This window comes from Heterodontus francisci, chromosome 20 (assembly GCF_036365525.1).
Source record: "Heterodontus francisci isolate sHetFra1 chromosome 20, sHetFra1.hap1, whole genome shotgun sequence".
Taxonomy (NCBI): domain Eukaryota; kingdom Metazoa; phylum Chordata; class Chondrichthyes; order Heterodontiformes; family Heterodontidae; genus Heterodontus; species Heterodontus francisci.
In genome coordinates this window covers 35,103,617-35,130,983 of record NC_090390.1, presented here as the reverse complement: position 1 = coordinate 35,130,983, position 27,367 = coordinate 35,103,617, and the positions used below count along the sequence as shown (strand labels likewise).

At 44.8% G+C, this 27,367-nt stretch overlaps 1 protein-coding gene across 10 annotated transcripts in view; it reads right to left on the bottom strand.

The window, feature by feature from the left end:
• The window catches only part of hectd2 (HECT domain containing 2), a 227,820-nt gene that overhangs the window by 115,666 nt on the left and 84,787 nt on the right, over positions 1-27,367 (bottom strand). For all 10 annotated transcript variants that reach the window (XR_010977048.1, XR_010977047.1, XR_010977046.1 and 7 more), the window contains 2 exons: positions 15,701-15,824; positions 588-684 (listed from right to left, as the gene is read on the bottom strand). Coding sequence is in view for 7 of the 10 variants with exons in the window: in XM_068052587.1 (XP_067908688.1) it covers positions 588-684; positions 15,701-15,824 (221 nt within the window). In the remaining 3 variants the exon portion in view is untranslated. The remainder of the gene's footprint in view (positions 1-587; positions 685-15,700; positions 15,825-27,367) is intronic.

Here is a 27,367-nt window from a genome sequence, read left to right as displayed (position 1 = left end):
ATAATAAATACAATAAGACACATCTTATGTTGTTTTTTTATATCAAGTGGGAGAGAACAATGCTAGGAAATGGAACTTTTCCCATTTTACATTTATTATTTGCCTCAAGCACTCCAATATCATATGGATTTTTTAAAAAAATAGTTTCTAACTTCCTGCACCACAGATGGTTTCGTTTTTACCAATAGCTGTCTATTGAGATTGCATGTTTGTATCTATTACACCTTGAACTCGTACCCACTAAAAAGTAGGTTGAGAGTCCCCAATCCCAAACTCATTGTATGAGAGCTATAATAATTACATGGAATACTCATCGAGCAAGTCCTGCGAGGGACTGATTAAAAGCTTACCCAGTAAGGATGCCAAGTTCAAATGGCAGTTGAGACTGGAATTTGAACATTAGCTCCTAATGTGGGAGTCTGGGAATATCCTGCTAACAAACATCTTGCTAAGAGGATAAGATAGGAAAAGAAATAAAAGGGATAATAATGCATTGGTAAAAAATGTTGTGCCTACCCATTTAGATGATCTAATAACAAGCATTCACTGAAGTTTGCTTCCAAAGAAGTTGCCTAATATTCACTTACCCTAGCTACTGTGATCATCTGCTGTTCAGAGTCCCTCTGGATAATAACTTTCTTAGCTGCTAAGGACAGAATAAAAGGAAACTGGCAGAAGGAAAACCTATAATTCAATTGAAAGAAAGCAGAAACAAAAAATAGTCCTCAGAGTATTTAGGCATCTGAATTAGTAACACAATACTGTTGCAACCTATCTTTATAATTACAAGTCCTGCATCAGTATGTATTTTTTATTTATTTTATTATTTAGAGATACAGCACTGAAACAGGCCCTTCAGCCCACCGAGTCTGTGCCGAGCAACAACCACCCATTTATACTAACCCTACAGTAATCCCATATTCCCTATCACCTACCTACACTAGGGGCAATTTACAATGGCCAATTTACCTATCACCTGCAAGTCTTTGGCTTTGGGAGGAAACCGGAGCACCCCGCGAAAACCCATGCGGTCACAGGGAGAACTTGCAAACTCCGCACAGGCAGTACCCAGAATTGAACCCGGGTCGCTGGAGCTGTGAAGCTGCGGTGCTAGCCACTGTGCCACTGTATATTATGTCAGACCTTTCAAAGGCATTACAGCTGAAAGTTTTATGCCGCAATGCAACGCATGTCCAGCTGTGAAGCACTTCAACATGTAGCAGAGTACAAAGGGACGCCACAGAACACTCAGCGGAAGGAAAGAAAGCCTTCCCTGACCTCAGGATGTCCCAAAGCACATTATAGCTAATGAAGTACTTTTGAAATGTAGTCACTGTTGTAATGCAGCAGCTAAATTGTGCACAGCAAGCTCCCGCAAACAACAATATGATAATGACCAGATAATCTGTTTTCATGATGTTGATTGAGGCCTAAATATTGGCCAGGACACTAGGAATAACTCCCCTGCTTGCCTTCAAAATAGTGTTATGGGATCTTTTACGTCCACCAGAGAGAGCACTTGGGGCCTTGGTTTAATGCCTCATCTAAAAGATGGTACCTCCAACAGTGCAGCACTCTCTCAGTAATAGACTGGAGTGTCAGCCTAGATTTTTATGTTCAAGTCTCTGTAGTGGGACTTGAACCCAGAACCATTTGACTCAGAGGCGAGAGTGCCACAGCTTTGGATGCATGGGCAGGTATTTTGGTAACTATCTGGGTCAAGAGACAGTCACATAGGTGGACCAAGAACCATTCAAGTAGGTGAGAAGCAGATGGAGCAGGCAGGCTTGATGGCAGCCGGGACAAGGTGGGAGACAGTCATGGTTGATGAGCCAGAAAACATTTGTACAGGATGAAGGAGCAGGTGGTGTGCAAGCACTCAGGCCAGATGAACCACTAGCAGGGCCAAAATGTAGGCAGGACAGGTAGAGGGCAAGCAGCAACCCACTTGAGCTGATTAGTTGGGTGCAATGATATGCTGAGTAGCAGTTGGATGGGAAGGTAGGAGACTTGAACAGCCTGTAGAGTCAGTCCACTCAATCTCTTAGCATTATTCCCCACTCTCCAGCTTATGAGTCATTTCCATCTGAAGTTTTCTTCATCCATAATTTTCTTATCAATTGTTGAGAAATTTAGCTCTTACTGTAACTAATAATTAAGATCACAGCTAATGGAAGGACCATGGGTGAAGAAATACTTGGGTTGCATACTCTGCACAGAGTGGGCAAGACACTTGGAGGTGTGACATGATGGATGCAGAATAGATGCAAGACATTGATATAGATATCGATCACTTTCAACTGTAGTACATGTTCAATTTCAGTAAATCAGCTTGTCTGTACATCTAAACACATTTATTCTGAATATAAATATGTTAACAGCATTAAATCTTATGCTTCCAACACTTACAGCACAATGAAGCATTGATATAACCTAAAATCTCCCAATTTGAAAACCATAAAAATGTTTTGTTTAAATACAGATATCACAATTGTTGATAACTGGATGTTTCAGAAGGTGCAATGTGATTGTGAAGCCGACCATGACCCATCTGTGCTTGAAGGTTATGTTTAGTATGATACATGTGAAAATATGATGACAAAAATTTCCATAAATGTAACAATACTGCAAAAACACTTGTAATATATCGAATGTGCTCATGGGGGCACTCTTGTACCATGTTTAAAAAACAATTAAATGAACATAATTTTTCAACTCTGGATTAAATTAGAAAAACATGGGGAAAAGAGAGAAATTTCCACTTTCCAAAAGTCAGAATTTCAAGCAAGTACATGCATACGAACATACAAACTTGGAGCAGGAGTAGGCTATTTGGCCCCTTGAGCCTGCTCCACCATTCTATAAGATCATGGCTGATCTGTTTGTGGACACCACTCCACTTTACCGCCTACACGCATTACCCTTTGACTCCCTTGTTAATCAAGAATCTGTCCACCTCCGCCTTAAAAACATTCAATGATCCTGCCTCCGGGGAAGAGAGTTCCACAGACTCACCACCCTCAGAAAAAAATTTTCTTCATCTCTGTCTTAAATGGGAGAGCCCTTATTTTTAAACTGTGTCCCCTATTTTAGTCTCTCCCACAAGGGGAAATTCAACATCCACCCTGTCAAGTCCCCTCAGGATCTTATATGCTTCAATAAGCTCACCTCTCATCCTTCTAAACTCCAATGACTATAGATTCAACCTTTCCTCATAAGATAACTCTCTCATCCCAGTCAACTGGGATCAGTCAACTGAACCTTCTCTGAACTGCTTCCAATGCAATTGTATCCTTTCTTAAGTAAGGAGGCCAAAACTGTACACAATACTCTAGATGTGGTCTCACCAATTCCCTGTACAACTGTAGCAAAACATCTCTACTTTTATATTCCATTCCCCTTGCAATAAACAACAACATTGCATTTGCCTTCTTAATCACCTGCTGTACCTGCATACTAACTTTTTGTGTTTCGTGTACTAGGACACCCAGATCCCTCTGCATCTCGGGGTTCTGCAATCTCTCTCCATTTAAATAATATGTTTCTTTCCTATTTTTCCGGCCAAAGTGGACAAGTTTCCTGTTTCCTGTGGAGTTACATTCGTTATTTTCCAATCTGATGGGACCTTTCCAGAATCTAGGGAACTTTGGAAAATTAAAACCACTGCATCCACTATCTCAGCAGCCACTTCTTTTAAGACCCTTGGATGAAGTCCATCAGGATCTGGGGACTTGTCAGCTTTTAGTTCCAATAATTTTCTCAGTACCCTCTCCCTGGTGATGGTAATTGTTTTAAGTTCCTCCCTCCCTTTTAACTCTTGATTCACAATTATTTCCGGGATGTTATTTGTGTCCTCTACAGTGAAGGCAGATGCAAAAAATCAGTTCAATTCCTCCGTCATTTCCTTATTTTCCATTATTAACTCCCGAGACTCTCTCTCTAGAGGACTCATTTTACTTACTCTATTCCTTCTTAAGTTCCTGTAGAAACTCTTACTATCCTGTTTTTATATTTCTAGCTAGCTTTCTCTCATACTTTAATTTCTCTCTCATTATTCTTTTAATCATTCTTTGCTGTTTTTTACCTTCTAACCAATCTCCTGACCTGCCACTACTCTTTGTTGATTTGTACGCTTTTTCTTTCAATTTGATACTATCTTTAACTTCCTGAGTTAGCCAATGGATGGTGCATCCTTCCCCTAGAGTCTTGCTTTCTCACTGGAATGTATCTTTGTTGAGTGCTATGACATATCTTCTTAAATGTTTACCACTGCATCTCTAATGACCTATCCCTTAAGCTAATTTCCCGGTTTACTTTAGCCAGCTCTGTCCTCAAACCCTCATAATTACCCTTATTTAAATTTAAAACACTAGTCCAAGATCTGCTCTTCTCACCCTCAAACTGAATGCGAAATTCAATCATGTTGTGATCACTGCTACCTAGCGGCACTTTTACATTGAGGCCATTAATTAATCCTGTCTCGTTGCACATCACCAGATTTAGAGTAACCTGCTCTCTGGTTGGTTTTAAAATGTGCTGCTCTAAGAAACTGTCCCAAAAACACTCCACGAACTCATCTTCCAGACTACCTTTGCCAATCTGATTCTTCCAATCTATCTCTGGATTAAAATCACCCATGATTATCACCGTACCTTTCTCACAAGCCCCATTATTTCTTTCTGTATTCCCCGTCCTACAGTATGGTCACTGTTAGGGGACCTACAAACTACTCCCACAAGTGACTTCCTACCATTTCTTAACTCTATCCAAACTGATTCTACATCTTAATGTTTAGAACTAAGCCCATCTCTCTCTATTGTACTAATATCATCCTTAATTAACAGAGCTACCCCTTCACCTTTTCGTCGTTTCCTGTCCTTCCGAAATGTCATGTACCCTTGAATATTCAGGTCCCAGTCTTTGTCATCTTGCAGCCATCAGATCATACATATTTATTTCTATTTGAGCTATCAATTCATTTGTTTTGTTATGAATGCTACACGCATTCAAATAGAGCCTTTAGTTCTGTCTTTTTACTATTTACGCAATCTCTAGCCTAAGCTGCTTGCACACTCTTAATTTTGTACATTCTGTCCCTTCCTGCCATTCTCTGATTATTATTTCCCTTATTGCTACCTTGCTCTCTTGTCTTGTTCTCTCTCTTTAATTTATGCTATCTTCTCTCACTTAATCCCTCACCCTCACTATTTCGTTTGAAGCCCTCTCTACCGCCCTAGTTATATGACTCGCCAGAACACTTGTCCCAGCATGGTTCTGGTGAAGACCGAAATGTTGATCATGAAATGCCAGGATAAATAGACAAACGATATATTATTCACAGGCTTTCAAAATTATAACTTTTCTGTATTTTACACAACCTTGGTGTGATATTTGACCCTAAGATGAGCATGAGCTTCTGACCACATAATCATGACATCACCAAGGTTGCCTATTTCCAGCTCTGTAACATCGCTCAACTCTGTCCTGTCTCAGCTCACCTGCTGCTGAAACCCTTTGTTTCTTCTAACGTGACTATTCCAACAAACCCCTGGCTGGCCTCCCACATTTTACCCTCTGTAAACTTGAGGTCATCAAAAATTCCGCTGCCTGTTTCCTAACTGGTCTGGATGGCTTGCATCCCAAGTCGCTAAAGGAAGTGGGGGTGGAGATATCAGAAGAGTTTGCCATAATCTGCCAATTTTTCCTAGATATGGGGGAGGTGCCAAAGGATTGGAGACTGGCAAATGAAATACCCTTACTCAAGAAAGGGTGTTAGGACATTCCTAGTAGCTACAGGCCAGTCAGTTTAACATCAGTGGTAGGTAAGATTTTAGAAACAATAATCAGGGGGAAAAAAAATCAACAGGCATTGGAGAGATTTGAGTTAATTAAGGAGAGCTGGCATGGATTTGTAAAAGGCAGATTGTGCTTGACTAATCTAATTGATTTTTTGATGAAGCAACAGAGAAGGTTGATGAAGGGAAAGCAATGGATGTTGCTAAATGGATTTTAGGAAAGTGCTTGACAAAGCACCACATAAAAGACTGGTTAAGAAAATTGAGGCTCAGGGAATAGGAGGGTAAGTGTCAGCTTGGATAAAGAATTGGTTTAAGGACAGAAAAGAGAGTTGTGGTAAATGGTTGTTTTTCAGACTGGAGATTGATAGACAGCAGTGTTCCCCAAGGGTCAGTACTAGGACCACTGCTTTTTCTGATATATGTAAATGACTTGGATATTGAAATACAGAGTAAAATTTCAAAATTTGCTGTGATACCGAACTTGGAGGAATGGCAGACAGTGAGGATGATACCAATCGACTGCGACAGGGTAAAGACAAGGTAGCGGAATGCACAGACAAATGGCAGATGGAATTTAATACGGAGATGTGCGAAGTGATGCGTTTTGGCAGAAGGGATAGGGAGAGTCAATATAGACGAAATGGCACAGTTCTAAAGAGTGTACAGAGCCAGAGAGACCTGGGGGGTTGGTGTGCATAGATCTTTGAAAGTGGCAGGACATATTGAGAGAGTGGTTAGCAAAGCAAATGGGATCTTGGGTTTCATGAATAGAGGTATTGAGCACAAAAGCAGGGAAGTTATGCTGAACCTTTATAAAGCTCTGATTAGGCCACAACTGGAGTATTGCATCCAGTTCTGGTCATCACATTTCAGGAAGGATGTGAGGGTCCTGGAGAAAGTGGAGAGATTTACCAGAATGGTTCCAGGAATGGAGGATTTTAGTTATAAAGTTAGGTTGGAGAAGCTGAGGAGATTAAGAGGAGATTTGATAGAGATGTACAAGATTATGACAGCTTTAGATAAGGTAGACAAAGAAAAACTGTTTCCATTAACTGATGGTTTAAGGACTAGGGGATACAGATTTAAGGTTTTGGGCAAGAGATGCAGGGCAGATGTGAGGAAGAACATTTGTACGCAGCAAGTGGCAATGACCTGGAACTCACTGCCTACGAGGGTGGCGGAAGCGGAGACAATGATTTCAAAAGGATATTGGATGGGAGGTATACTTGCAGGGCTAGGGGATAGAGCAGGGGAATGGGACTGATTGGATTGCTCTACAGAGAGCTGGCATGGACTCGATGGGCCGAATAGCCTCCTCCTATGCTGTAATAACTGTATCGGTGGCAATTTTATTTCAATGTGAGGGCAGCAACAGGGGCAGGCAGTTACTTCAACCCACCCCTCATGTCAATGTGCCGGTTTCCCAATACGAAACTGACATGCTCAAAGTTTAAAATGCTCCGCCGAGAGGTGGAGGAGGCAACCCGCCCGAGCTCACAAAATGGCCAGTTAAGCCTCTTAATGAGCTTGTTGCCGGTTCGTTAGCAGCCAGTTTTGAATTTTCTTTCTAAGGCAGGAGGTCCACACAGAGTCTCAACCATGACAGGGAGGAGGAGGCACAAACAAAGTGAGGAGCCACTCAGAACAGCAGTACAGCAGCAAGAAGCTCCATTAAAGAGGGAAGGCTCAGAAAAGGCCCTCATTCATAGGCAGTCGTTTCTACAGAGTCAGGAGAATTGTCTGTCATATCTCTTCACACTTGACAAGGGCATTTTGTGGGGGGGGTGCGGGGGGGACAGATTTGGGGATGGGTGGGTAAGCTTTTGGGCCTCATGGGTTCATGAGAAGTGGGTTCAGGAAGACAGCGCATTCCAATAGAAAGAAAGGAAGGACATAACAGGAAATGGGATTAAGCTACTTTAAGATAGGATTGACTAGTGATGAGCAGGCAGATGGTTTTTGACATTCATGCCCTCATTAAGGATCATCTGAGGGTTTGCAAGAATTGTTGCCATGGCCTTCCTGTGGCTGTAAAAGTCACAGTGGCTTTGCACCCTTTTGCAACCAGGTCCTTCCAAGCAGTGGCAGCAGACATAGGTGGCATCTCACAGGCAGCAGCACATCATTGCAGCAAGGAGATAACGGATGTTGTGTTCGAGAGCGCAGGGGATGACATCAAATTCCAGACGGATAGCGGCACTCAAGCTCAAAGGACAGTGGGATTTGCCTCCGTCGCCGGATTCCCTCAGGTGCAGGGGATCATCGATTACACCCAGGTGGCCATCAAGGTACTGACTGACCAGCCGGGGAGATTCTTCAACAGGAAGGATTCCACTCCCTAAACGTTCAGCTGGTATGTGACCACAGCATGAGCTTCATGCAGGTGTGTGCACACTATCCTGGAATCTGTCGTAACATCATCATCCTCCGGCAATCACAGGCGATGCAGCTCTTCATGGATCCATGGATGGCTGTTAGTGGATAAGGCTTATCCCATGAGGAGATGGCTGATGACTCCAGTGTGTAACCCTGCCGCACAGACTGAGAGGCAATACAACCGATGCCACCTGAGCACAAGGGTCATCATTAAGTAGGCCAATGGCCTCCTGAAGATGTGGTTCAGGTGCCTTGATCGGTCGGATTGCACCCTCCAGTACACTCCATCAAGGTGGTCTGTTGTGCACTTCATAACATGGCCCTCCAGAGAGGTATGGACCTTGAAGAGGGAGAAGTGCTGGAATGGCACAGCTTGTTGGAGGAGGAAGAGGATGAGGAAGAGGAGAAGGAGGAAGCTGTGGACAAGTAAAAGGCTGAGGGAGAACTGGAGAGGAGGAGGATTAGGAAGAGAAGGAGGAAACTGTAGATGTGGAAGAGGCTGAAGGAGAACTAGAGAATGGAGAACGGTCACTGCGCTTTGCAAGGATGTCACTGTGGTAGGCAAAGGAGGCAGAGGGCTTTACAGGATGGCAGGGACACTAGGGCCACTCTGATCCAGACACAATTCACCTGAGCGACACTCAGTCTGCAGGACATTTGGAGAGAGATTCTTCTTCAACTGAGTGACAGCAAGCGTCCATTAAGAGCAAAAGTCAGCAACCATCTAATGGCACAAACACAGCAAGGCTCTCGAGTCTCCACCTGACACAGTCTTCCCTGACACACTATTTGCTTTACCAACACTTATTTTCCCTTCCCCAGCTTTTTGCCATGACGAGAAGACACACAAGTCTGTCTTAGTGTAACAACATGCCCTGTGCTTTATTGACTTACAGTTTGATATCATTTACAACAGAAACACCAAAGTGACCCACAAAGTGACATTACCGATGCGATGGCCTGTGCTCACAGGCCCTCCTACGAATTGCTTCCCCTGTGGCAGCAGATGAGGTGGAGGCAGGCTGCTCACTGGTCCCTATCTGGGACTGAGATGCCATTGGTGGTCAGCTTCGTGGTGGAGGTGCCAGGGTGGGGGGGCACCTCCAAAGACTGCTGCACTGGCATCACTGCAGGGGTAGTCTCTGTTACAGGACATAACTCGACAAATGCACCGTGCATTGGAAGGGCCATGATAGTGGATGATGATGATGGAGCCACTTCAGGAGTGGCCCCCTCATCACTATCTGTTGCCACCTCAGCCCTTTCAAGACAGACGATTGCTAGAGGGAAACACCAGCTGGGGTGCAACTGGCATCCACTCCATGCTTTGTTGCACCATGTGCACCACTGGGTCATTGCTACAGACTATGGCATTCTCTGCATGTTAGTGTGCTATTCCTGCATCCACTCTGAGTGATGCTGCAGATGGCTCTTCATGAGGTTGGCTACTCTCTCAATGGAGGAGCTCATGTGCTCAAAGCATTGAGATATTGAGGAACATGAGATGAATGGACTCCTCAGTGCCTCAGGTAACTCTGACATGTGGACACACATCTCATGCTGGTTCTCCAGGTAGAGACACCTGTTTTGTGACTCCCTAGGTTCTGCATCTCTGCCCTGCTGAGCAGGGCTGCATCTGTCCTCCATCCTCCGAGGGAGACTGGCCGCAGCTGACTCTGCCTCCCCTGTATTCTCCTGCTCTGAAGTGATGTGCTCTTTACCCTGTGCCATTGCCTTTAATAACAGGCGAGGACCCACTGAAGTGCTAGTATCTGTGCTGGTGGAGGGTTTGCAAGGAAGATGTGATGGTGCAAGATCCAAGGTGTCTTCCTCCTAACTCTTCCAGAGCAGGTTGGTGGTGTCTTGACGTCTCCCCTCTGCAGCTGGCCCTGTGTAAGACATAACACAAGGTGGTTATGAGAAATTGGCACAATCAACAGATGCTTCAGCTGCATGAAATAATGACATGATAGCTTATGCACTGACAGCTCATTGCAGGGGGAGGATTGCCATGCATCCCCTGAACCTGGGACTCTTGAGATCTTTTCACCCTGTCTATGCTGAACTCCCGTTTCTCTGTCTCCAACGTGCCCATGACTTGCCACTCTGGCCAGATCAAGGGCCAGCTGTTCAAAATGCATCGGTGACGCTGGGGGATCCCACTGTCTAAATGTGCCCACTCATTCTCCCTGGCATTGTTTTCCTGTTTGGCCTGCGAGGTGAAAAAAGATGTTGTTAGGACAATGCCTCTCTCTCTCACCAATTGCAGCATTTCATTCACATAGGATGTTGCAGACTTCCCTGTAACCCACTATCCAATAGTGCTCAGATAATGAACTGGTCATCAATGCTGCTGAGCACACATCTATCCTATGGTCAGGATGTGCCCTTAGGATGCCCCTCTCTTTTGCATTTTGGTGACTGTTGAGTAGGAGGCATTCCATCTGGGTCTATCTTTGGACTCACCTTGCCAGATCTAAGCAGGTCATTGAAACATTTCCTGCACTGGACCCAGTTCCTCCTCACCACTCCGCTTCTGCTGATTTCATGAGCCACCTCCAGCCATGCCTTCTTGGTCAGCTTTGTAGGCTTTCTATTGCCACTGGCAGGGAACAGGATGCTTTTCTGTGCTGTCATCGCCTCCAGCAACACCTCAAGTGAGGCAATCGAAAAACGGGGGGGGGGGAGGGGGGTGATCTTCCTGGTGGTGGTGGGTGGGGGGGGGGGGGCCCTCCCTATCCATTGCCCTCTGCTCAGCTTCCCCCTCCATTCGTGAGGTGCATGGCAACCACAGCAATGGCAATTGCTCGGCCTTTAAATTAGGCCCGCTCCTCCCTGCGTACGCTGCCGCTAATTGGGTGGAGAACACGACTCTAGACCAATTAACTGCTTTGCCAATTAAAATTGGCATGCATGTGTTACCGACGCGATGCGGGGTCAGAACCTGGAATGAACGCGACATCAGGGTACCAACCCCGCAATGGAAATCCTGCTCTAAGACTTTACAACTCACACTAGTCTTGTTTATCCATCACTCCTGTGCTCACTGACTTACATTGTCTCCCGGTCGGACTACGCCTCAATTAAAAAATTCTTAGGCTTGTTTTCAAATCCTGCTTTGGCCTCGCCCCTCACTACCTCTGTAACCTTTAAGAAACACCATGCTAAACGTTGGGTATGCTCCCAGGATGAATTACTCACCACTCGGAGTTTCCACTAATTCTGTTCATTGGGAGGCCTTCATGTAAGCTCTACAGATTCAGCGGGTTCTTTTGGGTGCAGAGGCACTAATATGCACAATTCAAAAGCTCTTGAATGTAACTTAAAAAATTATTAAGAAATTTAGTACTGTAGCACAATATAATTATCAAATGGTTTGGTTTTTAAAAAGTAATTTTCGATAATTTAAAAATCAGATTATATGATTGACACGAAGATTAAAAAATACTTATTTTTTGTGATCATCATATTTTCAGCTGTATTAATCAATTTGCACCAAGTTACTACACTTACACACATATATATATGAAATTTATATCAAGGAATATTTTTAATGTGACATTTAAAACAAAATAACGTCCTAAAACCCTGTCTGATTGTGCTGGTTTGTAGTGTTGCGCTGTGTTCTTTGTAGTCTTCTTTAAACAACAACCACGGGCTTTATATTCAGATTCAACACAAACACGGTTTATTGTCCAACTTATTTACATTGCATAATTTCAGATACAAGTCTTTCTTTGCTAGTGTACATATGTTCTTTGTAAAGCCATGTGTTGAGTCTACCTCACAAAATGGTGTCTCCTTATATATATCTGATGATGTCATCAGCTGCCTCAGTGGCCTGATCTCTTAAAGGTATGGTTTCTTAAAGGTGAAGTCACCATTGCACTACATTACATAGTTCATGGCAGAATTTGAGTTCAAAATGCTGTTTGAGTTGAAACTTGAGAAAAAAAAGCACATCCTAAAATGGGCAAAATCTTTGGGTCCAATTTGTGCCTGGATGGCTGATTGCATCCATTTACTATTATTGTCCTCTGCATCACCTTGACTACTGTCTGGGCACATCTGCATCATCTGGAACTCCATGCAAAAGGTCAAATAAAGTGCCACCAATTTATTTACCTACTTTGTATTAGGTGAAGGTCATTTTTGTGGGTTTCTTGCCTCAGTTCTTCCCCTCTAGTGAGTGGAAGTGTCTGAGGGCCTTTTCAATTTTGACTTGTAACTTCTAAGTAACAACCCAATTTGAACAGTAAGTGCGATGATTGGCTGCTAGATCTTAATGGGATCTTCCCAAGATTAAAGAAGCCCTGTACCTCCCTCTGGGTCCTGAGAAATGGCTTACTGTTGCTTTTTGGCACATCTACTGTGGGAGGAGCTGGATGGCTGGATGTGACATCACCTTGACTGATAGCCAGTCATGACCATGCTGCCACTCGCCACTACTCAGTATGTCCAGTGACCTGGGAGTAGTAGACATTTGACAGCAATTTGATTAATGAAGCCCTGCCTCTCAATGTGATCCACCAGCCTGTCATAGATGTAAACCCAAGACATTTATAGCAGCAATCCGAGCATTCATAAGATATATTCCAAAAAGGGCTAGGACGTTTACCACTGCGAATTCCAATAAAGACATCCCTGCTCCGTGCTCCATCATAGACTGCAATGCTTCTCTTTAAATGGCTTCAGCAGAACTCTTAATCCCATCTCTGTGTACAAACTTAAAGAGATAGCCTGCATAATTAGTTCTTAGGCCAGTTCTGATGGAAGGTCACAGACCTAAAACTGCTTCTCTCACCACAGATGCTGCCTGACGTGCTGAGTATTTCCAGCACTTTAATGTTTTTGTTTCAGATTTCCAGTATCTGCAGTATTTTGCTTTTATTATAGCCTGCATAATTAACTAGGCCGACAACCGAGAATGGCGGAATGCAGTACTCTGGATCCTCTTGCTGTACATCATTCCTACCCCAGAAGAACCCGTTATGGAAATTCATGACCATGAATCCCACCACCGAACATCACCCGACAGTCCACAGGATTGTCACTGATCTCATCTCCTCAGCAGATCTTCCCTCTACAGCTTCCAACCTCATAGTGAAGCAACCCCAGACAGCCCGCTTCTGCCTCCTTCCTAAAATCCACAAACAGGACTGTCCCGGCAGACCCATTGTTTCAGCCTGTTCCTACCCCACTGAATTTATTTCTTCCTATCTTGACTCTATCTTTTCTCCCCTGGTCCAGTCTCTTCCCACCTACATCTGTGACTTTTCTAACGCCCAACGTCATTTTGACAATTTCCAGTTTCCTGGTCCTAACCACCAACTCTTCACTATGGACGTCCTATCTCTCTACACCTCCACCCCCCACCAGGATGGTTTGAAGGCTCTCCGCTTCTTCCTTGAACAGAGGCCCAACCAGTCCCCATCCACCGCCACCCTCCTCCACCTGGCTGAACTTGTTCTCACATTGAACAACTTCTCTTTCAACTCCACTCGCTTCCTTCAAGTAAAAGATGTTGCTATGGGTACCCACATGCGTCCTAGCTATGCCTGTCTTGTACTGGGATATGTTGAATATTCCTTGTTCCAGTCCTACTCAGGCCCCTTCCCCCAACTCTTTTTTCCGGTACATTGATGACTATATCGGTGCTGTTCCCTGCTCCTGCCCGGAACTGGAAAACTTCATCAACTTTGCTTCTAATTTCCACCCTTCTCTCACCTTTACATGGTCCATCTCTGACACTTCCCTTCCCTTCCTCGACTTCTCTGTCTCCATCTCTGGAGATAGGCTGTCTACGAATATTCATTATAAGCCCACCGACTCCCACAGCTACCTCGATACACTTCTTCACACCCTGCCTCCTGTAAGGACTCCATTCCATTCTCCCAGTTTCTCCGTCTCTGACACATCTGCTTTGATGGAAGTTCAACCCTTGTGCATGTTCCAAAATGTATGCTTTTCATAGCATATCTTTTGGAATACATAAAGCACAAATCAGCTAAACATAGAAAACCAGAAAGATAACCAGGAGCCACTATTCTAGAAAATCTGAGATGTAAATCACAATTTTTTTTTCATCTATTCAACACTTTTTCGTATAATTCCCAAAGTGTAAATTAACTAAACTTGGAAACAATTTTAGCTTGAAGAGAAAATTTACTAGAAAATCAGTGCCTCAGACATTAACCACAGACTTGGGGGAAGATAATGTAGGTAATTTGTGCCTTATTTCGCCTTCTGATACTTTATTCTTGGCTTATTTATTTAAAAATTGCTAAATTAAACTGAACAAACTTAACAGATTTTTTTAAACTTATAAATATGTTGATATAGAAAGTGGTTCTCAAACTGGAGCACTAAACCCCTAGGGGTCCGTAGAGATTTTCCAGAGGGTTCACAAAATAATCTCTGTAGTGGGAGACAGAAAAACACAAGGGGGGAAAAGTGAAAGAAAAAAAGGCAAGCCATTCGCTTTTGTATAAATAAATGGTAGTTAGTGTTAGTCCTGCATGAGTATCTGACAAGATGTCCATTCCCCAAGCTCCCGAATACTCAGCCTTATTCACAGTGATGTCTGCGTTGGCTGCCATGGTTTTCAGCGGTGATTCTCACATTTACTTTTGGTAGCAGGGAGAGGAGGTAGGAGGCCAGCTGCTGCTGTAATGCTTGGGTGCATTCAATTTGGACTCATACAATGCCATTATAATGCTGCCTGGCCTGCTGAGTCTTTTCAGCATTTATTGTTTATATGAATCTCTTAGTTTGATTCTTGTAATTGTGGAAAAGCTGTCAGTTTGACTTACTTACATCTTTCAACATGTTGCAATAATGTAAATTCCTTGCATGATTAAATAACACTGAAAAACTGGGCTGGGTTTATGCAGATCTGTAAAATATTCCTGAAAATATCATGTTCAAGTGAGTACTCTGTAATAGAATTAAAGGGAAGGAAATTTGTATGTCTATGGTATGTTATTTTTTCAGAAATTAAAATGGTAACCTCCTTTGAACCTGTTGGACATCTATATATGTTGAGACTGCTGTTAGTACTGATATAGCTGTTTGTACCAGATCTGATCTGTGAACTGATTGGGTTGTATGCCATTAACAGGCAATATTTAACTATATTAAAAGCAGTTCAGTTGGCATGCAATAGAATGTTAGTGGAGTTGCACATCATTTTTATATGGTTTGTCTGCTCTGTCTCACAATCAGTATTAGTGAATTAGTTCTCAAATTGCTACTCTCACCTGTTTTTTGAAAAGCATTATTAATCTTTACATTAGGACTTACATATTATGAGTATCAAAAAGTATTATAATATAGATTTTGGGTCTGTGAATACTAATTCATTTGAAAAGGGGTCCTTCAACCAAAAAGATTTGAGAACCATGGATGCAAAAACACAGAAAATCTTGACTAAGTATACTACAGACTTGTGTTTTAAAAAAAAATATTTTGGACAAAGTTTACTTTCATCTGGGTTAAACTGTGCATCTGCCTTCCTTCTTTCTTACCTGTGAGAATTTCCATAACACTGCCAGATATGATACTCCTCCAGGAGGTCAATATGGTCCAAGGTAGAGTTGTAGAAATCCATGAAAGGAATAATTGGAGGATTCGCCAGACTGTTAGCTGCATCTGTAGCAATAGTAATCAGTAAAACACCACAAAAAATTAAAATCTGTAGTGTCATGCAGGCCCCCACCTGCCAAGAATGAGACATATTAATTTTGCCACATGGACATTAAATTTCAAATTTTTGCTGGGAAGAAGAAAAGGCCTGTGACAAGGGGTTGCCAGGCCCCTGGCTGGAAAGACACATTTACATATTAACAGACAATGCTTGTAGACTATTCCCTGCTCCAATTCAATCCACAAACAGATGTGGTCAGATCAGTTAGTCACATGACTAACTGGCTGTTGCAGAGGTTGAACTGAGAGTTTTAAACTGGAGAGACAGTGTTTGAACTGTTGGAAAGCAAAAAGAGTAGGGCCCACTAGGGACCAAAGGGGCAATCTGTTGTGGAGCCGGGGGACATAGGCGAGGTTTTAAATGTTTACTTTTCATCTGTGTTCACTATGGAGAAGGACGATGTAGGTGTAGAGATCAAGGAGGGGGATTGTGATATACTTGAACATATTAGCATTGAAAGGGAAGAAGTATTAGCTGTTTTAGCAGGTTTAAAAGTGGATAAATCCCCAGGCCCAGATGAGATGTATCCCAGGTTGTTATGTGAGGCAAGGAAGGAGATAGCAAGGGTTCTGACACAAATTTTCAAATCCTCTCTGGCCACAGGAGAGGTACCAGAGGACTGGAGGACAGCAAATGTGGTACCATTATTCAAGAAGGGTAGCAGGGATAAACGAGGTAATTATAGGCTGGTGAGTCTAACATCAGTGGTTGGGAAACTATTGGAAAAAATTCAGAGGGACAGGATTAATCTCCTCTTGGAGTGGCAGGGATTAATCAGGGATAGTCAGCATGGCTTTATCAGGGGGAGATTGTGTCTAACTAACTTGATTGAATTTTTCGAGGTGGTGACTAGATGTGTAGATGAGGGTAAAGCAGTTGATGTAGTCTACATGTACTTCAGTGAGGCTTTTGATAAGGTCCAGTATGGGAGATTGGTTAAGAAGGTAAGAGCCCATGAGATCCAGAGCAATTTGGCAATTGGATCCAAAATTGTCTTCGTGGCAGGAGGCAGAGGGTGATGGTCGAGGGTTGCTTTTGCGAGTGGAAGCCTATGACCAGTGGTGTACCACAGGGATCGGTGCTGGGACCCTTGCTGTTTGTAGTGTACGTTAGTGATTTAGATGTGAATATAGGCGGTATGATCAGTAAATTCGCAGATGACACGAAAATTGGTGGTGTCGTAAATAGTGAGGAGGAAAGCCTTAGAAGACAGGATGATATAGATGGGCTGGTAAGATGGACGGAGCAGTGGCAAATGGAATTTAATCCTGAGAAGTGTGAAGTGATGCATTTTGGGAGGACTAACAAGGCAAGGGAATATACAATGGATGGTAAGAACCTAGGAAGTACAGAAGGTCAGAGGCATACTTATCCATAGATCACTGAAGGCAGCAGCAAAGATGGATGATGGAGCTGTATAAAACGCTAGTTAGGCCACAGCTGGAATACTGTGTACAGTTCTGGTCACCACACTATTGGAAGGATGTGATTGCACTGGAGAGGGTGCAGAGGAGATTCACCAGAATGCTGCCTGGGCTGGAGCATTTCAGCTATGGAGAGAGACTGAAAAGGCTAGGGTTGTTTTCCTTAGAGCAGAGAAGGCTGAGGGAGGACATGATTGAGGTATACAAAATTATGAGGGGCATTGATAGGTTAGATAGGAAGAAACTTTTTCCCTTAGTGGAGGTGTCAATAACAAGGGGGCACAGATTTAAGGTAAGGAGCAGGAGGTTTAGAAGGGATTTGAGGAATAAATGTTTCACCCAGAGGGTGGTTGGAATCTGGAACGGACTGCCTGAAGAGGGGGTAGAGGCAGGAAACCTCACAACATTTAAGAAGTATTTAGATGGTCACTTGAAACACCATAGCATACAAGGCTACGGGCCAAGTGCTGGAAAATGGGATTAGAATAGTTAGGTGCTTGATGGCTGGCACAGACACGACGGGCTGAAGGGCCTGTTTCTGTGTTGTATAACTCTACGACTAACTATCAAAAATACTGAATATGCAGCAAACTCAATTCACAGAAAAGGAGACCATTCGGCCCATTGTACCTGTGATGGGCACTTTGCTAGAGCAATCCAAGACTTATCCCATTGCCTCGACCTCACTAATTAGCATTATTTCTTCCTCTATTTCAAATGCGTTTTCAATTTTCAAAGATATCATGGGGCCGGATTTTTAAAGTCTGCTGAGTGCAGGTGCGAGCACGATTTCAAGATTGTGTTCTCGGAGGTCGGCACTGTGTCCCGCTGCCTCCGGAATGCGAAGCTATTTTTAAACGGATGCCGGGAGGGTAGGAATGGCAACCCTACACACCTCCAATTAAGTGCCCATTGAGCTCATTGTGGAGCTTATTAATACTATCACTAGGGCACCTGTGGTTGGCAGGGGAAGGCCTGGTGAACCCCAGCTGAGAACTGGCTACTCTGACATTGGACAGAGCAGCCAGGATGAGCTGTGCCAGATACAACCTCCTGGACAGCAGGAGGCCAGAGAATCACAGCGAGGGGCTGCAAGGGGAAGAAGGCACTAACCAAACATCAGGTCTACCGCCTAAGAGTCAGCTGCCTGCAAATCTCAGAGTGCCAATGCTGTAGGAGGCTGTGCCTATCCAGGCAGATTGTCCTGGACCAGTGATCTTCCGCAGACCTAGGTGGCATCTCGCAGTCGGCAGCTCATCATGCCATCAGGCAGGTCATAGTTGCCATATTCCGGAGGGCAGGGGACTATATCCACTGTGTCATAGATGGGACATCGCCGGCACAGAGGGCACTGGATTTCGACTCCATCGCTGGATTTCGCCTGCATCGCTGGATTCCCCCAGGTGCAGGGTATCATCAATGTGGCCATCAAGGCACCCAGTGACTGACCAGTGAGATCCAGCAACAGGAAGGGCTTCCACTCCCTCAGCATCTAACTGGTCCGAGGCTACAAGCAGAGCTTCGTCCCTGTGTGCGCTCCCTTTCCTGGTCGCTGCCATGGCTCTTTCACGCTCTGCCAGTCCAGGCTGCCTCAGATCCTCACTCCATCCCCCAACATTAGTGGATGGATCCAAGGGAACAAGGGAAATCCCTTGAAGACATGGCCACTGACCCATCTATGGGAGCCCCAGACAGAGGCACAGAAGTGATATAACCAATGCCACCTGCTCAGCAGGCCAACCATTAAGCAGGCCATCGGGCATCTGAAGCAGCAATTCTGGTGCCCAGACCAGTCAGGTGGTTCCCTCCAATACCCTCCTGCAAGGGTCTCTGTCATTGTGGTGGTCTGCTGTGCTCTCCATAACATGGCCCTCCAGAGAGGTGTGGACCTTGAGGACAGTGAGGCCCTGGAAGGAAACAGCTCATCAGGGGAGGAACAGGAGGTAAGAGGGGAGGAGGAAAAGGGGGTGGAGGTGGATAACACTGAACAGAGAGGTGCCTCTGCTGAACAACAAGGCGGCCTCCCCCTCTGGGAAGAGGACCTCCCTTCTCTCCTCACAGACTCAGCATTAGATGCAGGTTGGCATCAATGAAGCGAGGGCCTGTCCTGCTCCATGCCAGCCCTCCAGCTCCCCTGTGACATCTCCCTCTGGTGCAGTGGAAGGCAGATTTCTCCCTCAGGACAGCCTCAGTGATAATTGCCATGGGAGTCTTCATGAGTCCCACACTTGATCTGACTCATCTCCATTCCCGGGCCCAATTGGCTCTAAGTGGACAGGAAGCTCATCTACATATCAATTAAGGGCTCAGCCATTTGAAAATTGCAGTCTGAATCAGTTTCCCACGGCAGGCGGGTTTCTGACCCAGAACCGAGCCGGTTCCTATTTCCTGCATCTGTAATGAAAATCTAGCCTGTGGTCTCTGCTTCAACCACTCCCTATGGCAAAACATGCAATGCTCCAAAACCTGCTGCACAAAGACATTTCTCCTAAAGTTTCTCCTCGATCTCTTGGCAACGTTTTTAAATTGGTAACTCTCACCACTGATTCCCCAACCAGAGGAAACAGCCTTTCTCTATTCACCATCAAAACTATTTTAAATGTTAAAAAAACCTCTATTAGACTTCATCTTAGCCTTCTTTACTGAAGTAGAAATTGTTCCAGGGCAGAGGTTGTGTTTGGGGTTGGGGCCCCGATGTTGGAATCATTTCCAGGTCCCCATCCCGCACCGGAGGTGAAGTAGTCACAGCCCACGATTTTGTCTAAGGTCAGCAGCTAACTGATTGGAGGGTGAGTTTGATGGTCAATTAGTGGTGGCAGGCATGGGATGGAGGCAGGACTCTTAAAGGCATGACGGCAGCCATTTTAGTGGCAGCCATCTTGCATAGCAATGGAAGCCCAAAGTCAGCAGGAGGAGAGGCAGAGGCCTGGCAGCACTGCCCCATGGTTTACCGATGCAGCCCTTGAGTTATGTTGACAGCAGTATGCAAGACATGAGGGGTTTTGTTCACAGAGTCACCCAGCTAAACTAAGCAGGCCTGGCTGGTGGTGGCAGAACATGGCAGCAGCTGTAGTGTTGGCCGGAGGACCTGGTGCCACAAAAGGTTTAATGATCTTCTTCGCTCTGGCAAGGTGAGTGCAATAAGATGCCCAGATGATAGGCCTCTAGGTACGTAGCCACCAGTGGACACACCAGCTGAGCAGCCTGAGGGTGCATGGTGCTCCTCCGCATGGGAGTGTTGTGTGCCCAGGGTAATTACTGACCTGTCAGCAAGGCTCAGAGCCCTTGCGCTGTTTAGGACCTGGCAGCACTGAGACTTGCAGCTTCTTATTTAAATGAGTCATTGGCATTAGTGAGAGAGGCCAATAGTGTCTTATCTCTCTTTTGTTCTTGAAGGAGAAGAGGATGCATGGGAGAGGGCAGGCACAGGAGGATGAGTGCCCCAACTCGCCATTCCAACAGCCATGGAGGAGGCGGCAACGGACATCTGGAGGGTAGTGCCGCATGAAGAAGATGGAGAGATAGGAATACCCAGTGGAGAGGGTGAAAAGATACTGAAATTTGTAGATGAAGGGGAGAGACAGCATGCCAAAACCTTGGGAAGCATTGGGAAGCCTCAGCTCTGCAGCGGTTTCTGCTGTCACAGGTGAGTTCTCATGGTCTCATATCTCCCACAGGGTCAGTCCTGGAGAAGAGCAGGCCAGAGAGGTCCTCTGAGGAAACCAAAACAACAGAGCCAACGCCGTCACATCATTCAAGCGTAGCGTCCACCAGTGCAGATATACACATCGGTGGGTCTTCACGTGCGGTTAGAAAGGGTGGCACTAGTGAAGAGCATGGCACTAGTGAGCAGGAGGAGGAGAGAGAGGCAGAGGCAGCTGTGGGCAGCCCCCCTCAGAAGATGGAAGACCAAGACAGCCATGCTCAACTAGGCGCAGATGCAGGGCCTCGGGAGTCACAAGCAAGGCAGTTCTACTTTGACCAGCAGCGCAAAATGTCTGTGCACATGTCAGAATTCCCTGAGACAGTGCAAAGTCATGAGCTCAGAATAAAGGAGCCCATACAGCTCATTTGCACCACCATGGCTCAGGGCTTTGAACACATGAGCTCCTCCACTGAAAGAATGGCCAAATCTCATGGAGAGCCATCTGCAGCAGCACTCTGAGTGGATGCAGAAACAAAGCACGACATGCACAGAATGCATGCAACGCTCTGTAGCATTGACTGGTCAGTGGTGCTGATGGCGCAAATAGACATGGAGTTGAGGCCAGTTGTGCACCAGCTGATGGTCTCTCGAGTGATCCAGAGTGCCATCCAAGGGCTGAGGCAGTCACCGATGAGGATGAGGGTGTCACCCCTCACAGCGCGTCATCATCATCATCGGCCTCCTTGGACCCTCTGACTCAGGGATCAACTATGCAGCAGGGCCCTGACAGAGGCAGCCCCTGCATTGATGCCAGTGCAGCAGCCTCCAGAGGTGACCCAACTGGCACCTCCACAATGAGGACGACTGCCATGGACATCTCGGCCACAGGCAGACACATGCGAGCAGGCTGCCTCCACCTCATCCAAGGCCACAAGGGGAGCACCACATAGAAGTGGCTGAGAGCGGAGGCAACTGTGTCGACCAGAGCACTGAGTGGTTCACTGGGGTGTACTTCGCTTGTGAATGTGGACATTGTAATTTATTATTAACACTAGCTGGAAAAGTTGTGCCAAGATCCCAGACTGTGTGAGCTTCCATTCTTTAATGGCACAACTGCAAAAGAGGAAAAAAGTGGTGAAGGGAAGCAGTGGTCTTTGAATGGGGACACTGAGACTGCTGGAGAGATCTATTCAAGGTTGTGTGCTCAATGGATGTGTTCTCACAGGCAGATCAAAGTGACTGCCAGAGCTTGCAGTCCTGCTGGATGAGAAGCACTCAGGTGAAATGGGGGTGGCGGTGGCGTACTGTTATTGTCGCTGGACTAGTAACCCAGAGACCCAGGGTATTGCTCTGGGGACATGGGTTCGAATCCCACCACAGCAGAAGGTGGAATTTGAATTCAATTAATAAATCTGGAATTAAAAGCTAGTCTAATGATGGCCATGAAACCATTGTCGATTGTTGTAAAAACCCATCTGGTTCTCTAATGTCCTTTAGGGAAGGAAATCTGCTGTCCTTACCTGGTCTGGCCTACATGTGACTCCAGATCCACAGCAATGTGGTTGACTCTTACATGCCCTCGAAATGGCCTAGCAAGCCACTCAGTTCAAGGGCAATTAGGGATGGGCAATAAATGCTGGCCTGGCCTGCGACGCCCACATCCCATGAATGAATTTTTTTTTTAAAATGTGCCTGGATCAGATGCGTCCTGGCGTTCACACCATCCTGATGAAGCCTTTGACTCCTGAGCTGGCCCCGACCACCTCCCTGCACAGCATGGGTGCCATTCTGCTCTGCATCTTCCTCCTCTTCCTCCTCCGATGAGCTGTGTCGATCTAGCACTTCACTCTCTTCAAGGTCCACTCTTGTCTGGAGGGCTCTGTTATGGAGAGTGTAGTAGCCCACCACAATGCACGAGACCATTATAGGAGTGTTCTGCTGGGTGCCACCCGACCGGTCCAGGCACCGAAACCGCATGTTCAGAAGCCCGGTGGCTTGCTGCATTGTGGTCCTAGTGTGCAGATGGCTTGAAGCACCTCTATACCTCCGTTTTGGGGTCACATAAAGGGGAGAGTAGCCATCTCTTCAAGAGATGCCCCTCATCCCCAAAATTCCTGTGAAGGAATCCAGTTATATGGTTAAATGAGTTATTTTCTTATGAATCAGAGATTAAAAATTAAAAGCAGAGTTCATCTGCCTGAAAGGTTGTAAGAAGTTCATAGGCATGCCAGGACATGCCCCTGTGGTCAAGGACACAGTATAATGGCCTCTTCCTAGAATACAATGGCAAGTTCTGAAGACAGGAACTCGCTCCTATAAAATCATGAATATCATCAGCTCAGTAAGGCACTGATAATACAGGTTTCATAGATAATCATTGTAAGTTACCACAGTATAACAATGGATAGCATGATTTTCTACAGATTTTAACTAGCAATTAACAGTTATGCAGCCTGGGAAATAGAGGGGGACAAACCTACTTGCGAAGTGGTAACACACCCATACGTAAAAAAATTAGTTATGCATCTTAGAAACAGTATAAATACTGGAACCACACAGTGGATCTTTGGATTCACTGGATTCGCTCCAACCTTTCTCATGGTAAAGGTACAGTTACTGTGGTGTGCGGCGATAGTTCTCTTAATTGGGATAGCGGTATCTCGCTAAACTCCGTAGCTTTCTACTCGGGGATTTAAGGTAAATGTTACTTTAAATGCTGATCCGTATCAAATATTTTACTGTAACAATATATTTAGACTTAATAATTGCATTCTCTACTAGGAACAAGATTATACTTTCTTTTCCTAGAACTATTAAGTTGTGATTGACTTTCCCACCAAATGTGAATTGAATGTTCGGTTCTTTAACAAATATTTATATAATTTGGAATTTATATTGTCTCATATGGTCTTCTGTATCCCAAACTTGAGAACCCATCTGCGTACATGCTACAGTGGGGAAGTATATTATTGAGAAAAGATGCTCGGACCCTTATGATATCTGTATTGTTATAATCTGGCTAAAACTTGTTAAAAAGGCAACCTGGAGTACAGTAATATTCTCAGCTGGTTCCTCTCCTTTGGGGAGAGTTAGATAAGTTCTTCTGTCTTTCTCAACATTAAGTGAGAGTGATCATCTAAGGAGTATGCCTGATCTGTGATGGTCCCAACAAGGTGCTAGGATTATAATCCACTTCAATCCATTCACGAAGTTTGGGTGGTGGCATCTAGAGCTGCAGCACCCTGAACTGCCGCAGGATGAAGATGTCATGACAGCTGCTAGTAGAGTGAATGCACACATACAGTTGTGAAGAGGACATAAGGAGGCTACAAAGGGACTTGGATAGGTTCAGTGTGTGGGCAAAGATCTGGCAAATGGAGTATCGTGGTAAAATGTGAAATTGTCCATTTTGGCAGGAAGAATAAAAAATAAGCATATTATCGAAATGGTCAGAGACTGCGGAACTTTGAGATGCAGAGGGATCTGGGTGTCCTAGTGCATGAATCACAAAAGGTTAGTATGCAGGTACAGCAAGTAATTAGGAAAGCTAATGGAATGTTATCATATATTGCGAGGGGAATTGAATACAAAAGTAGGGAGGTTATGCTACAGTTATACAGGGCATTGGTGAGACCGCATCTGGAGTACTGAGTACAGTATTAGTCTCCTTATTTAAGGAAGTATGTAAATGCTTTGGAAAAAGTTCAGAGAAGCTTTACTAGACTCATACCTGGAATGGGCGGGTTGTCTTATGAGGAAAGATTGGACAGGCTAGACTTGTATCTGCTGGAGTCTAGAAGAGTAAGAGGTGACTTGATTGAAACATACAAGATCCTGAGGGGTCTTGACAGGGTGGATGTGGAAAGGATGCTTCCTCTTGGGGGAGAATCTAGAACTAGGGGATCACTGTTTAAAAATAAGGCGTCGCCTATTTAAAACAGAGATGAACTGGCAAAGGTTAGAAATATAATAGGTTTTAAGAAAATCAAGCAGGGGAGGGGGAAAAGAGAACAAAAGGGAAGGTGTTGATAGGACAGTGGGCCGGAGAGATTAACTGACAAGCAGGTCATGGGGCAAAGGCAAAGCAAATGTGCTAATGGTGTGGTGAAAGACAATGCATTAGTGCAGAGAAGGTGTTAAATATCACAATAATGAATAGCCCCTGCCAAAAGCACAAACATGAAAAAAATGGAAAAAAACAGTGGGCAGGCACATGGTTAAAATAAAAATGATGAAAAGAAATAAAATAAAACAAAAATCCTCCGCCATTTCCACCACCTCCAGCGTGATACCACCACCAAATGTATCTTCCCCTCCCCTCACCTGTCAGCGTTCCAAAGGGATCGTTCCCTCCGCGATACCCTGGTCCATTCCTACATTACCCCCGACACCTCGTCCCCTTCCCACGGTACCTTCACATGCAATTGCAGGAGGTGTAATACCTGCCTTTTTACCTCCTCTCCCTTGTCAGTTCTGATGAAAGGTCACTGACCTGAAAGGTTAACTTTGCTTCTCTCTCCACAGATGTTGCCTGACCTGCTGAATATGTTCCGCCATGCACACATCCGGGTTCCCGACCCGGAAATCATCCTGACGTTGTGAACAGCATGCTAGAGGCAAAGTTCAGTTAGAGAGATAGCAGTGCAAGGAATTCTTGTGCTTGGAAAGAAATATGTGGGCCATCATGGATTTTCACAAGTGTTGGAAAACAAAGCCATTCAAATAGAGTAAAACCCGGAAGTGTGCATGGCGGGACAATGGGTGCAATCTTCCTGGAGGCAGCCAATTAAGAAGCCGCCTCTGGGACAGCCTTCCAATTAGGGACAGTGGGCGGGCTACAGACATGGGAGGGCCAATCAGAGTGCCCAAAGTGAGGGGCATCTGGCAGCCTCTTTGTGAATTCTGTGTGCTGTTCAGGTAAATGGAGAGAGGGCAGCTGGATCCAGCAGTCAACTCTTCATGCTCAGCACTATTGGGTGGATCTGTCTGCAGGCGAAACACTTCCAATTGAATGCATTTGCCTGCAGCTGCCCTGAAGATTACCAATGTGTGCCTTTAAAGATAACTCTGCATATGCATCTCATGGTGCTCTGACCTCCCGCTGTGCTCTCCCCTCCTATGAGGCAATAAGCTGCAGACACAACGGGGTCCTGTGCACCTCCGGCCGAGAGGGTTGCCCTGCACACATGCAGTCTGCCCCTGGAAAATGCAGCCAACCAAAGCATTTTTATACAATTTTCCCAGCATCCCCACCTCCAAACCCATCTCCAAGGGGCTGTAAAAAATTCCTCCTCTGTTTAACCTGCACCCAAATTACAATTGCTGATTTTCAAAGATCTGCTTTAATTTAATTGTGCGTTTGCACAATTTTGGAGATTGGGAGGCAGAATGATGTTGTGTGCAATTTTAGAACAGCATATTTAGTGCCATTGATGTTGTGTTGTGTATATGGATTTTCAAAAGGCATTTGACATAGTACCACATAATAGACTTGTTAGCAAAGTTAAAGCCCATGGGACAGTGTCAGCATGGATACAAAATTGGCTGAGGGACAGAGAGCAGAGAGTTGTGGTGAGTGGTTGTTCTTCAGACTGGTGGGAAGCATATAGTTGTGTTCCCCAGGGGTTGGTGTTAGTCTACTGGTCTTTTTGAATATATGTATATTAATGACCTGAACTTGGGTATACAGGGCATAACTTCAAAGTCTGCAGATGATACAGGACTCAAATGTAGTAAATAATAAGACAGATAGTAACAGAACTCAAGGAGGACATCAACAGACTGGTGAAATGGGTAGACACATGACAGATGTAATTTAATGCAGGGAAGTATGAAACAATGCATTTTGGCAGAAAGAATAAGGACAGGCATTTTTAAAAATTCGTTTCATGGGTTGTGGATGTCGCACGAGGCCAACATTTCTTGCCCATCCCTCACTGTCCTTTATGAAATAAATGGTACAATTTTAAAGGAAAGACTTGGAGGTATATGTACACCTGTCTTTGCAGGTGGCAAGTTGAGAAGACTGTTAGAAAGCATATGGGATCCTTGGCTTTATTAATAGAGAAATAGAGTACATAAGCAAGGAAGTTATGCTAAACCTTTATAAAACACTGCTTAGGCTCCAGCTAGAGTACTGTGGCCAATTCTGGGTGCTACACTTCAGGAAGGATGTCAAGGCCTTGGAGAGGGTGCAGAAGAGATTTACTAGAATGGTACCATGGATCAGAACTTAAGTTATATGGAGAAATTAAAGAAGCTGGGATTGTTCACCTTTGGGAAGAGAAGGTTAAGAGGAAATTTGATAGAGGTGTTCAAAATCATCCAGGGTGTGACAGAGTAAATAAGGAGAAATTGTTTCCAGTGGCAGAGAGGGTAGTAAACAGAAGACACAGATTTAAGGTGATTGGCAAAGGAA